Source organism: Balaenoptera ricei, chromosome 1, assembly GCF_028023285.1.
Source record: "Balaenoptera ricei isolate mBalRic1 chromosome 1, mBalRic1.hap2, whole genome shotgun sequence".
Lineage (NCBI taxonomy): Eukaryota > Metazoa > Chordata > Mammalia > Artiodactyla > Balaenopteridae > Balaenoptera > Balaenoptera ricei.
In genome coordinates this window covers 5953209-5970384 of record NC_082639.1, presented here as the reverse complement: position 1 = coordinate 5970384, position 17176 = coordinate 5953209, and the positions used below count along the sequence as shown (strand labels likewise).

The window sequence follows — 17176 nt, the reverse complement described above, 5'->3', positions numbered from 1 at the left end:
AAACTCGAGCTTGGCTAAGTCCCCATTCAGTAAATGCTGGACTGTGAGGTCTGAAAAGATGTTCTCTGGCAAGTTCTCAGGCTGATCCTTTTTTTATACTGATAGCGTATGGGTAAGCCGTAAACATAAATGAAACCAAAATGGGGAAAAAAAATCTGGATAGATTGTCTGTGAGTAAAAAACCTAGTTAATTTGGTAAGAAAATTAGCAATTAGTTGTGACTAATTTTCATCATTCTAAAATACTACTACACGAATGGCAGTAAGTAAGAAAAGTTAACAGAAAGATGGAATAACTGAATTGTTAAGTAGCAGAGGCATGAAAATGACCCAAGAAGCCCTGTAGTCCAGAAGGAGCCCATCAGAATGAGGGGTAGAGCTCTCTCTGCTAAATATTTGTTTATCTTGCAAATAAAAGAGAGTTTTGTTTTGTTTTGTTTTTAGTTCCTAAGGCCTTGAATTCAGAATTAAGCCTTTGAATTAAATTTAAAAGAATGTAAGTAAATAATAGGGGAGAAAAGGCAAATCACTTCATGGAGTGTAAGGTTAATAGTTAACCTGATAATGAGGTCGGAATCTCATTCCATATGTTAAACTACCCCAATTAGGTACTGCTAAATGTCTAACTATTGGGCATTACTGCTGAAATGCAAGAAGGGCCTCTGAGGAGACCAAAGAGGTCAGCAGGAGGTCTCTGGCCTCTACTCAATAGAGAGTACCATTCAGGGGATTTGTTCTAGTTAAAACTGGAGGGTTTCTGTCTGTTTGCTTTTTTTCTTACTTTAGTTACTCTTGGTTTGTTATCATTTGTATTATTTATTTTACGGTTAAACTATAAGCCTAAGTTGCATCACCGGCGCCTCGAGAAACCTCCTCCTGCCGGTTTGCTGGTGTTTTGTCCTTGGGCATCAGTGGTTGCCCTGATGCCAAGAGATGTTGAGGTCTGCCTGGGTCTATTAAATAAACACGAGGTTGGGAACTCAAGCGGACGCCGAGTTGGGGTGGGGTGGGGGCTTCTGGAAGCCCGTGGGCGGCCCTATCCGGGTCAACTGCCACCAGGGCCTGGCCTCCGTTGGCAAACGTGTGGTCAGAGGAGAGGTGGCCGGGCACCCTGCCAGGAAAGGCCCTCACCAATGTGACCTCGCTGCCCCTCGCTGTCTCACACGGTCCCACTCTGCCCTACGCTGTCCCTCAAGGTTCCGATGACTCACTCTGTTCTTCCTTGTCTTGCGCTGCCCGTGATGTCCCACACTGTCCCACCCTGTCCCGCGCTGTCCCTCCCACGCAGCGGCCCGCGAGCCTCGTGGTGAGCGCGTGGCTGCAAACGGCAGACGCGCCCCCCCCCACCGAGGCCGGCCCAGCAGAAGCTCCGCTCGCCTCCCCCCGGTGCCCTCGGCCCACCCACGCGGCGGCGGCCCGCGGACAGGGGAAGACAAAACCCTCCCTGGGGCTGGAAACGGTGGAAACCCCGCGCGAGGCGCGGCGCTGCCTTTGGGTCGGGCAGGAACCGCGGCCGAGGCCGGGCGGCCCGCACACTTCAGAGGAAGATTCCCGGGAGGGGGTTCTCGGAGCTGGGCAGCGGCTACCAGGATCCGGCAGAGGGGAGGAGCCCAGACCGCGGCGGCCCAGAAACACGGCCCGCGGGAGACAAAGACTGCTTCCCCGCGGAGCCGCGCGACGACGGCGGACCCCACGCGAGCGCCTCCGGATCCCACGCGAGCGCCTCCGCCGCGATATCGCCCCTTTAAGCGGCTCGCGCCCGGGATTGGCTGCGCGGGGGAGGTGGGGCGGTGAGCGGCGACGTCACGGCCCCGCCCACTCACTATATAGTGAGGCGGCGACGGCGGCCGAGTGCAAGTGGGGAACGCTAGTGGGAGCGGGCGGCCGGCGAGCGGCGAGGCGCCTGCGCGGTGTCCGGGCCCCTGAGCCCGCGGCGCTGAGACAGCCGGGACGGACATGCGCGGGAGGGCGCCGTGGGGCAGCCGCGGCTTCGCTGGGGTAAGGGGCCTGCGGGGTGGGGGGGGCGGCGCCGCGCCCCTCAGGGCTCCGGGCGGCTGCAGACGCGGGGCGGGTCCCCGGGGCGCGGAGAGGGTCGCCCGGCGCGGAGTCTCCCGGGACGGAGGGAGGGGCCGGCCCGGGGCGCCAGGGACGCGGCTCCGGGAGCGGCGAGCCGGGGTCCTGCGTCCGCGGGCTGGCGGCGGCCTCGGGCTCTTTCCTCCTCCCGCCGGGGGCTGCGCTAGTCTGGTCCACACCGCGCGCCCGCAAGCCATGTCCTGGGAGCTGCGGGGGGCTGGGATCGGCGCCGGTGCTGACCCGCGGTTCTTCTGCCTAGTCTCGGCGACGACGGTCATCCCCAGTCGGTGTTCTTAATTCATCCGAGCAGCCCCGCGCCCTCCTCCTCCCCCTGCTCCTCCTCCTCCTCCTCCTCCCAGGAACGTGATTCTTTGCTGTGAAGGTCCTAAATGCTGCCTCAAACGGGAAGGAACTGTAGAATTCTGTGTTCGAAACGAGAACACTTATTGGACATTCATTTGTTGTGTGTGTACGTGTGTGTTTATATGTATATCATAGTCTTATACAAATTAGATGACTCCTTTATCAGGATTGATACTGGATTGGTGCTTGCAAAGTCTTTATTAAGATTTCGTCATTGCTCGAAAGAAACCAGTCTCTTACCTGATAAAAAAATATGAGTAGAGTGTTAGTCATAAACGTAAGTGCAATCAGAATAGAGACTGTAGCTTTAAAAGAGATGTGTTGGTGACTTTAGGTGCACCTGCAACACAGGTAGGGCAGGACTGGTTTCTAGGCAACTGTCGGGGGTGAAGAAAGGTGAGGTTAAAATGCCTTTTCCCCCCCCTTCTGGAGAACAAGTGTTCTACGAAGTTTCAGGCTTTTATAAATCTGTTAAGAATGCAGTGGGGATACGTTTGTTCAGGAGACTGAAGCATCTAAATAAGTTCACCATATCTGGTTTTGCCTTCTTTTTTTAACTGCATTTCTTTCTTTTTCTTTTTCTTTTTTTAAAAATCCTTACTGGAACTATATAGTTGTAAGTGAAGTTTTCCTTAAACAAAGGCATTTTGGTACCCATTTCAGAAAATGACCAAATTTCGCTAAGACCAAAATAAAAGAAGTCGGTTGCTTGTTAACAGGCCGACTATGATTGATTACCAGTATGTCATCAATCAAGCTCTTTTCCAGATATTAGCAAATTTGAAGAGAAATACATATTGGTTTTAGCATGGAGTTCAGACACTGTTTGTCATTGCCTTCACTTCATACAGAAGTTTCCTTTTCAGCTGTGTGTTCTTGTGGACACTTAATGGTAGGTGGGAGAGGTCTGGGAGTAATAATTTATAACCCAACAGATATTAGACTGTAAACTCCTTAAGGGCAGGAACCCTGCCTTGCACAACTTCTGTCTTATGCAGCTTTGCACATAGTTGATGACTGATAAATAATTGCAGGAAAGCATATTTTACATTTTAAAGCTCAGCAGGATAGGACCAGTCACTGATAAAGTTCGGAAAGCAAATCTGTTGTTTTTTTTTTTTAATGGCCGTTATGAAATGTCTGAGTTATTCATATTTTTGGCAGATAGGGAAAACCACTGTCGTGATGCACTGGGTTTCCTACTTTCGGTTCACAGTCGATTCTAGTTGCTCTTTCTGTGAAATTTAATTATACTGTAGACTTGAGTTTTTGTGTGAAAATAACTGCTGCTCCTCAGAGGATGAACCAGATAATACTTCCTTTCTGCTAATAGTAATGGTAGCTTTTAAAAGCAAGTCACCTGGGACTTCCCTGGTGGTCCAGTGGATAAGACTCGGCACTCCCAATGCAGGGGACCCGGGTTCGATCCCTGGTCAGGGAACTAGATCCCGCATGCATGCCGCAACTAAGAAGCCCGCATGCTGCAACTAAAGATCCCACGTGCCGCAGCTAAGAGCCGGCACAGCCAAAATAAATTAAAAAGAAAAAAAATCAAGTCACCTAAATTACAGGTGCAATCTAACATGCTTGAAACTGACCTGAATGTCTACATACCATGAGGTTGCTTTCAAAAGGTGACCAGAGGAGGGGAAAGGTGGTGCCAGGGGTAATTCCAGGAATTGGAATGTCACAGACTCCCGCCACAGAGAGAGTCTGCTCTTAAGCTAAATGCATTTGTGTGGGTACCTCATCATCAGGATTTCTGTAGCATCCTTTGGTGCTCGTGTTTGGCAATGCGTTATAGAAGCTGATCGGGATAACGCACTAGATAAACGAAATCCAGTTGTGGCATTCTGGCATTATTCGCACAGTATAAACATGCTTTGTAAAGATAGGTAAAAGTGGTGAGTTTTGGGGTTCTGAACGTACGTTACTAGCTTAAATACAGAAGTTCGTTTTAAGGTAGGGGGAAGTTAATGTGGGATTCAGATTTCAGAAAAGAAAAAACGATTCTGCGGTTTGGAGTCCTCGTTGATACTTGAATCCAATTCCTTATACCATAAAATTGGGCAGTATTACCAAAAGGCCGTTGAATGTATTTTTTAAATATGGGGCTCTGGCTACATGACGTAGCCATTTTCAACTCCAAAGTGCCGTGATTCAACAAAAGATTACAGTTTAACAGAGGAAACAGTAGGAAGGTCAGGATGAGAAGACATTGTCCAAAAGCTCTTGTTAAAGACCCCCAGAATATGAAACTCGATGAGTTACAAATTGGGATTTGAAAATACTGTTCCTCTCTGCGCGGAATGCTCTTCTCCTGACTCTTCTCATGGCTGCCTTTTTTTTTCATCCTTTAGATTCAAATTTTAAAAGTCACCTGAGAGAAGCCTTCCCTAGCCACCTGTGTGAATAGGTTCTTCTGCCTCCTTGCCCTCTCCTGCTCCCCGCTCATTCCCTTGGAAGTGACCACAATCTGAAATTGTGTGCTTACCTCTTACCTCTCTCCTCGCTAGACTGAACCTTAGGCAGCACCACCTAGCGTCGTATCTAGTCCAGAATAAGCATCCGATAACTTATTTGTGAAAATAATGAAGCCCTGCCCTCTAAAAACCAGTGAGCCAAATGCATGAGCTGAGTTCAGTCTTCTCTGCGCAGCTGACCAGCGCTTGGGTCCTGTCCTTTGTGTCAGTTTCTCCATCTGTAACCAAGAATGTCAGGAGGAGAAACGTAGCTGTCGCCTGAAATGAAGACGGTCTAGAAAGGAGAGGTGGTGAAAGTGTAGTGGGGAAAATGCTAGATTACAGGGCAGAAGAGCCGCGATGGCCCTTTGCCAACAGGAAGATGCTTAACCTCACTTCATTTCCTCCTCTGCAAAATGGCGACTGTAATCCCTGCCTCCTCTTACAGGGATGCCTTGGGGATCAAGTGAGATAACACGTTAGAAAGTGTTTTGTCATCTGTGGACCGCTTTCCAAATACAAGACATTCTATCATTAAATTCTGGATTTTACAATAGAGCCTGATTATCACGCCCCACAGGGATCCATGCTGGGAGTGGATTAAAAGGAGGCCCCTTGGGTATATGTAGGGACCCCTTTGTACGGGCGGAGACAGACCCGCGTATATCAAATACCATCTTGTAACGGTTATATGATGCTGGGGCATCCACGTGTCACTGAAGGTTGACGGTTTCAAAGAACTGTTTGAAGTGGTCACAGAATATCAGACTGATAACCTTAACCCACCCTTTCCAGAGGATACATAGGAGAGACCTGCAAGTAATAACTTGTACAGGAGAATTTGGGGGAGTTGAAGTAAAATAGGAACTTTCATAGGCTGAAGGTTGCCCAAGAAAAAACCATTACCAGGCAGCGAAGCCCCAGGACGGTCTGTCTGAGCCACCCTGAAACCTTGAGCATCGTAGTGGGTCAGATCTTCCCCCGGTTTAATTAAGAGCTTGGAGAGCCGTGTGGTGTGTGGGAAGAGCCTGGCTCAAGTCTGGGCCCCAAGTTCCTGAGCTCTGCACTTCCGGCTCCTCGGCTGTAAAGGAGGGTGGTAATAGGCACCCACCTCCCAGGGTTGTGGAGAGGATTAAATTAGTTAATACACAGAAAGCACTTGGAACAAAGCCTGTCAGGTAAGTGTCCAGTGAACTAGTTATTATCCTTACTGGGTTTCTGTTCACTGTAACAATCTCGAATTACCCACTGGGTGACTTAAACGCTCATTAATTAAATTTGAAGTTTTAAAGACTCGCTTCCTATCATTAGACTGTTGTGCTCACTGCCATTAAAATTTGAATAGAAATCGTGTATCTTTTACAATTAGAAATCTACCGTGTGTATGTTTAAAAGGAATAATATTTTTCCGCCCGGTGTGTCTTTGTGTTCTGCTGGTGCTATAGTGCTCTGTAGGAAAAGGACAAAGGACAAAAGAATCCATTCCTGCTGTGGGGCGTTTCTGCTCTGTCACCAAAGCCGCGTAGGAGACTGAGGGAATCCAGAGGCTGTCGGTGACCATGGTAGTTGAAGGAATACGTTTTCTGTCGGCTTGCCATTTCTTAAAAGACTTAGCTGGAGAATATTCTGAATTATTTCAGAACTTAGGTCACCTAGCTTTGACTGCGACAGTGTGAAGATAAAACATTTTCCTGGTTGCCTTGGTTTTTACCACCTACAAGTGGGCCATTATGGGCCAGGTGCAGGGCTGCAGGAGGACAAAACGTCCATCCCCACCGAACTGGGCTACACGCACATCTTCACTGAAACCACTGAGTTTAGTTACGTGTTACTAACTTGATATAACACACTTTTAAATCATCTGGGCATTGAATGCAGAGGCTGTTGATGCTTCCGCAGTAGCAGGGCACGGAGAAGGGCACTCCTACCTACCTTGCTGCCCTTCTCCCTTCCCCCAGATCGTGCCTATTAAAGTGAAATCCGAGAAAAACCCTGAATTAGGGCCTGTGATTTTTGAAGAATCTTCTGCTTTTAGTGAATCAGCTCAGGCCACACAACACTATAGCGATCATAAACACTGAATGTGTTAGGGGAATGTCAAATAAGTAAGTTTTCTCCTTTTATTAACGGAAATTAAAATCCTGTAAAAGAGCTAAACTGAACCTTCAGTGCAGATCGCTTGGCCACCAGTGCTTTAGACACTAATCACAGTAAAAATAGTGAGGTTTGGTTTTGTTTTGTTTTCTTTTTCATTTTCCCAAAGGTGATTATTTTAGGCATCTTCAAAATGAAAGATGAGTTGGTTTATTTGGGGAGGGTCTGAAATCATGGTATTTGTCATGGTCTTAAGTCAGTTTCTTTTCACAGATTTTGGCTGTGAATATAGTTACCTTCTATCTCCCTGGGTATGGAAATAGGTAGGTAGGTAATTGTTAAATGCAGCTGAGAAGACCATTTATCACCCTGAATAAACAGAAATCAGGTTCTTAAACCAGATTGAAAGAAGGAAATTACGTCACGCTTTTAAATAAGGAAGCACTGGGCAGAACTGGATGAGTTGTGTGACAAAAATGTGCCCCTCCCCCTCTTGTGGATTGCCTCTGAGATTTATTAATGAGATCTGTGGCCAGGTAAGCCTATCTAGGTTATTGTCTGAAGGTAGCCTGGTTTTTAAAGAACAGTCTCAGAGGCTATCCTCAAGCAAAAGGCATGTGATTTCACCTATTGGATAAAGAATGTGCAATGTGCTTTTGGGTGTAACCCTTTTTTTTTTTTTTTTTTTAAGGAAAATGACCTTAAATTTAGCAATAAAAACACGGGAGGTGTGTTACAATCCAGAAGAGAGGAGAAGGTGAAATTCAGTGTTTCTAGAAAGCATCCACTGATTGCTTTAAGTAGACACTTAGTACCAGATGCCAGTTGGGAAAGTTACATTGTTAACCATTTAAGGTTCTAATTTTTTTACCCAGTCTCAAACTGTCCCCTTTGGATTTTGGAAATGAATTTATTGAAAATTCCTTGCTGGCTACCTGCCATAGACTTGTTCTGTTATAATTGGGCAGCGTCAGCAAATGTGAAGTTTATCCCTTACAAACCTGTGTTTTTCCCCTTCTTCACTGGTTTGTATTATAAATTACATGACTCTTTCATGTAATTACTTTTTTAAAAATGAGATGAATATTTTCTCAAAATCCACTTACTAAGTATGTGTCAGAAATGAATGAGGTCAGGATCTGCTGGGGCGGTGGGAGTGCTGTCCCAGAAAGTTAGGCTGATAGAAGGGGACCAGGGGCACAGAATAACCCGAGCCCTGGAGATCCTCCTCTGGCTTCTCCCAAGGGAGCGGGTTCCTGGAGAGGGTGGCCCTGAAGCCTAAATTGATTCCTAACATCGACTGGGGAAAGGAGAGGCAAGAGCTTGAGAAAGGTAGATGGGGGCCTCGTTGGGAAGGCCTTCAGTGCCAGACCGAGCAGCTTTCACTGAGAAGCCTTTGAAGACGTTGACGATGTCAGAGTAGTGGGAGATGAGGGACGGCGATCTGGTGTGCAGGGTGGGTGGGGGGCTTTCAGACCCGAGGCAGATCGGGACGGAAGGAAGATAGATTTGAGAAACGGCGTAGAAATAAGCTGTGGACCTTGGCGATTGAATGTACATCTGCTGTAACTCAGGTTAAAAATGGTGCCTTTCGGAGACCTGTGATCTGCTTAGACTGTGAACTGGTTTGGGAAGGGGGAGGGGATGTGCAGTGGGTGACAGGAGGCTTTTGGTTAGTAAAGTTGGAGATGCCAGGGGACCATCCGACTGGAAAGGTGATCACCAGACAATAGGAAATGCAAGGTGGAGGCTTGTGCCTGGGCTGGACGCCTGGGCTGGACTCGGGATTCGGGAAGCTGTCAACGTAGAGTTGAAGCCCTAGAGGGGGGTCAGAACTCCAGGCAGGGCCGGGTTGTAAGGAGAGAAAATAAAGGGACAGCCTCGAGAAACAGATGGTTTTAGGGGTTTTGTTTTGTTTTGTTTTGTTTTACTTGAATTAAAAAAACAAAAGTGATGTTAACAGGAGAAAGTAGTTCACACCTGGGATGGGTATTTAACAGCATTTTTGACACAAAGGCTAAAAATTAGTTCATGTATTTTAGAAAAGTTACTATGCCCAAGGTTATCGAGACCCTGGTCTATACCAGGCTGAGTGGATTCACATTAGCTGTCGTATGTTTGCATTTCATCACACAATGCCATCTTGGACTTATAGATCCTGGTTTTCCCACGCAGGTATCTTTTCGCAGCCGTTTTCCTAATGAATCATAAGGTAGAGCTAGTTTTACAGTTATAAGGGAACAAACTTCGAGACACGGCAGCATCAGTTAAATTTCACTTGAGCGCCGTGTTTCTTTTTGACTCGAGGTTGACCAAATTGATTGACTTTTTTTTCTTTTTTTTTTTTTTTACAGAGGAGTATACACATTGAATACTTCCAGAGTTTTGAGAGAGGCATAAAATAATTCCAGGTGGTTGAGTTTACAACCTGAGGAACACACTTTAAAAGTTTGCTTCCAGACCCCCTGCAGGTTCCCCTTTTTGAGTCTACAGTTGGGAGTTATTTTCCAGAAGAAGAGAGCACACAGTGACACTGCCCTGGGAGCTCCCCGTGCGAGCCAGTGGGAAGTTTGGACAGTTTCATAACATGGCCCATTCACAATTCCCCATTGAAATGTAGAGGCAGGTCACCTTCGATGAATGCACAAAGACACTATTGTGGTCACAAGCGAGCTGCCTCAGTGAACACAATTCTTTTTATACTAAAAAAAAAAAAAAAAATTTTTTTTTTTCTTAAGAAAGCTTAACAAGGAGGTGATGGAAACAATGACCGAAAAATAACTTTTTCTAGAACGTGTACATAATGTTAAGGGACCACTGAAATGGAAGTCCAGAATTCCGAGGCCATTTCAGCAGAGGCGATGGTTACACAATCACCCTGTTGAAAGCGAAGATTTAGATGGCATTCGGAGGCCGACCCACAGTAATTACTGGTAGTTCTTGCTGGCCTGCAGACAGGTGAGGGCTGGGCCTCCACCATCCCCTGCAGCACTTTCCCGTAATCTGGATGGGCGATCTTCAAACGTGTGCTTTCAAACCAGTCAGATACCATATTCTTCTTCCTATCTGGCCTTTCAATTTTCTATCGCCACAGATACTGTCCCTGCCGTCCTGCCAGGGCTCGCAGATTGCTCAGAAACAGCACCCTAGACCACCGGGCAGGGACAGAGAGGGCGTGTCTAGCAATTTTTTGCTAAAGATTGTATCTTAAATTTTTCTTAGAGCTTAACTGCATTCAGGGGAAGTAAAAACACATTTGCTTTGTTCCTGATCTTAAAAACCAACCCTCAGAAACAACAAAAAAAAGACCTCCCAATAACTTAGATTTCTGAAATGATGGGGGTTTTTTTCCCCCCTCTTCTTAATCACATATCTTTAGAGACCGATGAAAGAAAGATAATGCTTGACTATTAGAAATAATATTTTAAACCTGTTGAAATCTCTGCCTAGTATATGAAAACAGCTGACTTTGGGAGAGTAAAAAGCTGAGAAGGGCTGATCGGGCCCCGTCCTCCTTTGTCACTGAAACATTGCTGTCTGCATTCCTTTTTACGTGAAAAAAAATGAATCATAAACATTTGCAGAGTGTTTTTTTAGACCCTTAGCTTTAAAAAAAACAAAAAATAAACCCTATGCCTTACATATTGTATACATTCACTTGATGCTGACAATACTAATAGTTAGATGGCATTGTACAAACATCTATTCAACAGACGTTCACTTACTGAGCACCTGCTAACACCTGTTCAGGTGGTGAAATTAATGATTGGGGCGCAGCCTCTTTCCTGAGCTCACAGTCTTGTAGGGGGTGACGGATTTGACCCTGAAACAAAACTCTGACCTGCGTGCCCCTCCCCCAGCACAGCACCCATCTCACTCGTCTTGTGTCACCCACAGTCCTCAGCACGGCGCCCAGCTCTCTCGGTTTGTGCAAAAATACTTGCCAAGAGAATGAGAAAGCGTTAGAAAGTGTATGTACACATCGCACAGGGGGTCAATGTAACACGGAGACTTGACAAGTGACATCCTCACCTTATTCTAAGCAAACATGCATGTCTGAAGACAGGGCAGACCTGGATGCTAATAACCGATGCACCTCGGTAATGAATACGGAAAATGGGGACTGGGGACGCCAGACACATCTGACAAGGGGGCGGAGGGGTCTGAAGGTGAGGAACTGCTGGGCTAAGAAAGCTGTAATCCATGCCTCGCAGCTAGGCAGGACAGACATAAATTACTAGGCACTTCACAGGGGAGAATGTGGAGAATGCAGTCTTCAGTTTGCCTCTAAAAGGGAGGAGGACGCCATCCAGGCCTCTGCCGAAGCCGGTCATCCTGCAGAACTTGATTTCCACAGGAGAGTGGAAACGAGTATCTTCATATGTAACGATTTCTTTATTCTCGCAAAAGTAATAACTGGAGAATTTGTCTTCCCGGGGCCCACCCCGAAATACAGAATCCAAGTGAATGCTGGGCTTGTGGGGTTGGTTATCAGGGGCCGAGTGTAGACTCTCCTGCTTCATCAAAGCGTTGGGTCTTAGAGAATATTAGTGCTGCAGATTCGAGCACAGTAATTTCTGAAATTACTTGTGTAGCTCGGGGGTCGGGGTGGGATGAGCTCCACTCTCAACACAGCCACACACTGGAAGGTCGGCGTGTGTGCTCTGGCGGGTGAGGCCGCTGTGTTGTGCAGCTCTCAGCGCGCAGGAGCTCTGCCTCCGCTGGTGACAGACTGTATCCCCCAGACTGAATCCCGTTGGCTGAAAGCATCTCACATCCTGGATTAGTACATACCCCCGCCCCCCAAAAAAGACTTATCATGTCTACATTTCCGTACCCTCTTGAAAAGTAAGAGCTAGGTAACATAAAAATGGAAGAACTGAGTGGAAGTCGGTCGTGGAACGTTTCTATTCCACAGCCCCCGAACTTCTCTCACCGTGGCGAGTTCCGCGTGTTTCGGGATTGTTCCCTTTACTCTCTCCTCTGTGTCCCCTCTAGGGAATGAAAACCACTGGCTGACCACACATCCCTCCCTGGGCTTCACGAGTTTGAAGACTTCCCAGAATAAGGCACAATGTCCATGGCCGGAGTCGCTGCTCAGGAGATCAGAGTCCCGTTAAAAACTGGGTTTCTTCACAATGGCCAAGCCCTGGGGAGCCTGAAGGCCTGCTGGGGGGGCCGCGGCGAGTTTGAGAAGTAAGTGCAGGACGTGGGGCCGCTGGAGCCTGAGTGTGCGACGTCCGAGTGAGGGCGGGGACGCGACTGCTGCCTGTTTGACACCAAGGTGTCCGTCCTTTCCTTTCAGCGGCTTTTTGAACATCGACCCCATAACCATGGCCTACAGTCTGAACTCGACGGCGCAGGAGCACCTAACATCCATAGGTACGTGTCCTGAAAGCCCAGGCGCCCCTGTCACTTGGGGAGGAGGGTGGTGGCAGCCCCTGCCGTGAGCTTGGCCTCCAGCGTTATTTTCTAAATGAGGGAACGACCTGAGCCGTTTCCGACAGGAGCCGGACCCCTAGTGGCGACAGATTCTGAAGCTAAGCGTGTTCTTAGCCGCCTTTGCACCGCAGCCTGAGTCGCTGGGTCTCCCTGTGGAGGTGTGAGCTTCTAAAGGCATCCCAGCGATGAGACGTAATCACTTGTAGGAACCTCGGACAGGATCTCTCTTCTTCCTGACGAGCCTCGAATGCTCGTTTGAAAGTGACAAAGCGGTATAAGTGTTGACAAAAACTTAGAAGAGTGTGTGTGTTAGTCCTTCTAACGTGAACCTGGCGCTCCTTAGATTTTTGCCCAGGGCTGCTTGTCCCATCGCAGGCGCGTCTCAGGCTCGCGGTATCGCGAGGGGCCGGGTGAGGCTTCGTCCTGTCTCAGGGCCGCCCTGCATGTGCTGTGTGGCCCACCTCCCAAAGGGCCAGGTTGGCGCAGGCTGGCACTCGCGTAACTTACACGCTGCTCGCCTTCTGTGGATTCTGCACACGTCACAGAACCTGTCTGGGGCGTGGGGGCATGTGCCGCGCACACGTCCGAGGCAGATAGAAGAGATCATTGGTTCTCTGAACCAGATCGGGTGCGTTCCCCACCTCCGGGCAGACCCGACGCCCGCGGCGCTTGCCTGGGTGTGCTCGGCGTTCCAGCGGCTGGGTGTTTGGCCAGGAGCGACCCGGCAGAAGGTGGCAGGAGCGCGGGCAGCTGAGGGCGAGCACGGTCGGTCTTGGGTAACCTCTCGGGTTCCTTCCAGGGCGCGCTTCCAGGTCGGCTCCGATGAATGGGAGCCACTTTCCAGAGCACGGCCCCTCCGCCAAGTCCCGCCTGCCCCCTCTCATCATCCCCCCGAGTGAAGGCTGGGGGCAGCAGGAGGACCGGGTGGCGTGTGGGTTGAAGAAGCTGGCAGTGAACGGGGTCTGTGCCTCCACGCCCCCGCTCACCCCCATCAAGACGCCCCCGCCCCTCTTCCCTGGCGTGGCTCCCTGCGAGCGGGGCTCCAGGCCCCTGCCGCCGCTGCCCATCTCCGAGGACCTCTCCCTGGACGAGACGGACTGCGAGGTCGAGTTCCTGACCAGCTCGGACACGGACTTCCTTCTAGAAGACTGCGCGCTCTCCGACTTCAGACCCGACGGCCCCGGCAGACGCAGCTTCCGAGGGTGCGGACAGATCAACTACGCGTATTTCGACACCCCGGCCGTCTCGGCCGCGGATCTCAGCCAGGCGCACGACCAGGCTGCCGGGGGGACGAGCGCCAACCCCCCTCCGTCCCAGGCCCACCGGAGACTGAGGAGGTCTCACTCAGGCCCCGCAGGGTCCTTTAACAAGCCGGCCATCAGGATCTCCAGCTACGTGCACAGGGCTTCTCCCAACTCCGACGACGACAAGCCCGAGGTGCCCCCCCGGGTCCCCATCCCTCCCCGGCCGGCCAAGCCGGACTACAGAAGGTGGTCGGCCGAAGTCACTTCCAGCACCTACAGCGACGAGGACAGGCCCCCCAAAGTCCCGCCGAGAGAACCCTTGTCCCGGAGTAACTCCCGCACCCCGAGCCCCAAAAGTCTCCCGTCTTACCTCAACGGGGTCATGCCCCCCACGCAGAGCTTTGCCCCCGACCCCAAGTACGTGAGCAGCAAAGCCCTGCAGAGACAGCACAGCGAGGGGGCCGCCGGTAAGGTCCCCTGCATACTGCCCATCATTGAAAACGGGAAGAAGGTGAGCTCAACGCATTATTACCTGCTCCCCGAGAGGCCGCCCTACCTGGACAAATATGAAAAGTTTTTTAGGGAAGCAGAAGAGACACACGCGAGCACCCCCATCCAGCCCCTCCCTGCCGATGGCGGTGTCTTTTCGGCCCCAGAAAAGCTGGACTCGAAACCAAGAGTGGATCTGGCAGGCCACGCGAAGCGCAGACATTTCTCCTACGTGGTTTCCCCTTAGACCCTGGGTCCTGGCTCAGCAGAGGTGCCGCAGCAGCCAGCGGTTCTCCTGCCGTTCTCCAGCCTGATGGCGGTTCACAGGAAGACGGCGCAGGTCGCAGGGTCAGAGACTCGAACTGTGTGTCTTGAAGAGAAGGCTTTAGAGGGTCGTGAGGTGCTGCCGCACTGAGCATCCCTGACCGTGTCAGCGGCGGAGAGAAGTCTGCTCAAGTCTGTGATTTAAAGATGTGATGAGGGAAGGAAGGATGGGGACATTTCTGTACGTGCGCACGTTACGCACCCGTACCTACACTTGTGGTAAAATCGTAGATCCTAGTTGCAAGTTAACCAAGTAGTTGCTATCTTAGAGTAATATATATTTAGAATGATAAAAACTAAAGCTGGAGGATGGCTCCTGATAGACTGAAAACTGAGCAAGTGGAAGAGAATACAGAATACAGTATCGTTTAGATCAAAATCATTAAAAAAACACACACACAAAAAACCAACTATTTCTGCTTACTAAGTTTGAGGATTTCTGGCTCTGAGGTCTGTTCTGTTTTGCCTCATTCATTTTTGCAACAGTTTTTCCATGGAGGGCAGGCCATTCGTTCTTTCCGTGACTTAACCTGCCTCGTTCAAGTCATCCCAAGAGCTAAATCCTTTAGGTCTTGCTTTCTGGTCTGTTGAGGGGAGGGATGGCCACATATTTGGTACTGTATTCTCACCTGTCCATGTCTCACATCTTGAAAAATGGGAAGGTAACAGAATTAGTCAATCATTTTTCCTTACCATTCCTGCTGTATTCTACACCTCCCCCAACCCCCGAAACACAGGGCGCTCGGGGGAAAACAAACTAAACTCTTCGCCAGTGCTGAGGATGTCAGTTGAAGCAATAATGAAACAGCAATGCGCTTGAGAGGATCTGTGTGGGGACGTGTGTCGTGGTTTTTTTGTTTGTTTGTTTCTTGTTTTTTTGTCTTGGGTTTTTTCCCTCCCCTTTTTTAGACTGTATAAATAAACGAATACAACACAAGCTGGCCTTGTGTTGCTGGTTCCTCTTCAGTATTTCCTGGGGATTGTTTGCTTTTTAAGTAAAACACTTCTGACCAACAGCCCAGTATGTCTTAAGAGCAGAGGTCACCTCAGCACCTGCTGTGGAAACTCTCACAGTCCGCTGCTCCGCTCGGATTCGCTGAGACACAGAGCTCACGTTCCCATTTTCACAAGCTTCGCTGTATTTATCTTGTGTAGAGCCGCACAAAGGAGATGGTGCTCAGTAACAGAAGTACCTTACTGGGATGTTCTTCATATTAAACAAGCTGTTTACAGTTTAAACTGCTGAGTGATGTTATTTGAGCTATTTAAAGCTTATATTTTAGTATGAACTAAATGAAGGTTAAAACATGCTTTAGAAAAATGCACTGATTTCTGCATTTATGTGTACAGTATTGGACAAAGGATTTTATTCATTTCTGTTGCATTATTTTGAATATTGTCTTTTCATTTTAATAAAGTTATAATACTTATTTATGACACCGTTAATAATGTTTCTTGCCTACACTCTTATAAAATTTTGTGTCTCGAGTAATATGACAACATGACCATTTTTAAGCACAAGGGAAGATTTTTAAGCAGTCTAACATAGGCTTGAAATTTACCACCATTCCCTAAAATGACAAACGATTTAAGCAATGTACATTTAAGTAGTATACAGACAGTGAAAACGAGCTGTTTGTATTTACCTATAACAATTAAGAAGGTGCGTCTGAATTGATGCTGGTTTGTTGCTGTGGAAACAGATTCCTTCTGGGGAGGGGCGTCCCCATCAAGGGAGCTGTAGCAGGAAGGAGCCGGCTCTGACGTGGACCTGATGTGACGCATTCTGAGTTTGAGGACTAGGTCTGGATTGCCCTGGGCCCTTGGGGAGGCTCTGCTTCTTGCTTGATGCAAGGCCACCAAAGGAAGCCCAGCCTGCCCTGGCCTCTCACTGAGTCACAGATTTGGGAGGCGGGAGGAGGCTGGGATACTGTCGGGGAGGGTGCCTGTCCCGGTGTCGCCGGGCCCTTTGCCTGTTCTCCTCCCTTTCCTCTCCCTGTGGCTGAAATCCAGCTGCCTGCCGTCCCCCGCCCCCGCCCTCGACACTCCCCAGCTTCCTGGGTGACGGCAAAGCTCTCCATGACCTTAACTGCACCCCTGCCTGTGCTTGGTTCCTTCCAGAGTAAAGAGTGAGGACTCGAAAATGGAAGATCTGGGCTGAAAGTCCAACTCCGGCTCTTTCTAATGATGTGTTGGGCAGATTCTTCGAAATCTCTGTATCTCAGTTTTCTCATTGGTAAAACTGGGGGAGAGGGTGACAGCTATGATAGGGAATTATCTGTGACAACTGCCTATAAACCAGTAGCTGGTACACAGTGAGGGCCCGGTCTGTGAACTGATTTTATGATTCTCTGTCGCTCATCCTCACCCCATAAGTTGGGCGTTATTTCTGGCAATTGACAGATGAAGAAATGGGTTTGAGGAGTTCCTTCAGCAGACGTTTGTTGAATAACTACCAAATGCTAGATAGGGCCTCAGAAAACACACCCAGGCCCTTATGGAATTTGAAGCAGTACCTAGTGACCATTTGTGATAAACGCTGGAAAGGAATGAACAGTGGTGGTGACGGAATGACAAAGCGGCCCCCACCTCTCTGAGGTGACGAGATCTGAAAGGATGGAATCTGAGCCCAAGGAGGCAGAGTGAGCTGGGAGGGTCAGTAGAGGGGACCGCAAGGCTGGAGGGA

The 17176-nt window shown here is 49.0% G+C and overlaps 1 protein-coding gene across 1 annotated transcript; it reads left to right on the top strand.

The window, feature by feature from the left end:
• The first annotated feature begins 1864 nt into the window (after positions 1 to 1864).
• Positions 1865 to 15880, top strand: ERRFI1 (ERBB receptor feedback inhibitor 1). The gene is made up of 4 exons (XM_059911770.1): positions 1865 to 1997; positions 11990 to 12187; positions 12297 to 12373; positions 13233 to 15880. The coding sequence occupies exons 2-4, from the start codon at positions 12066 to 12068 to the stop codon at positions 14411 to 14413; spliced, it is 1380 nt and encodes a 459-aa protein (XP_059767753.1). The 5' UTR covers positions 1865 to 1997; positions 11990 to 12065; the 3' UTR covers positions 14414 to 15880.
• The last annotated feature ends 1296 nt before the right edge of the window (positions 15881 to 17176 follow it).

Bases quoted from the DNA above. Each gene is read 5' to 3' on its own strand.
- ERRFI1 (XM_059911770.1), top strand. From the start codon at position 12,066: ATGTCCATGGCCGGAGTCGCTGCTCAGGAGATCAGAGTCCCGTTAAAA. The intron at 12,188-12,296 runs GTAAGTGCAGGA...CTTTCCTTTCAG, and splicing joins GGCCGCGGCGAGTTTGAGAA to CGGCTTTTTGAACATCGACC. The intron at 12,374-13,232 runs GTACGTGTCCTG...GGTTCCTTCCAG, and splicing joins GGAGCACCTAACATCCATAG to GGCGCGCTTCCAGGTCGGCT.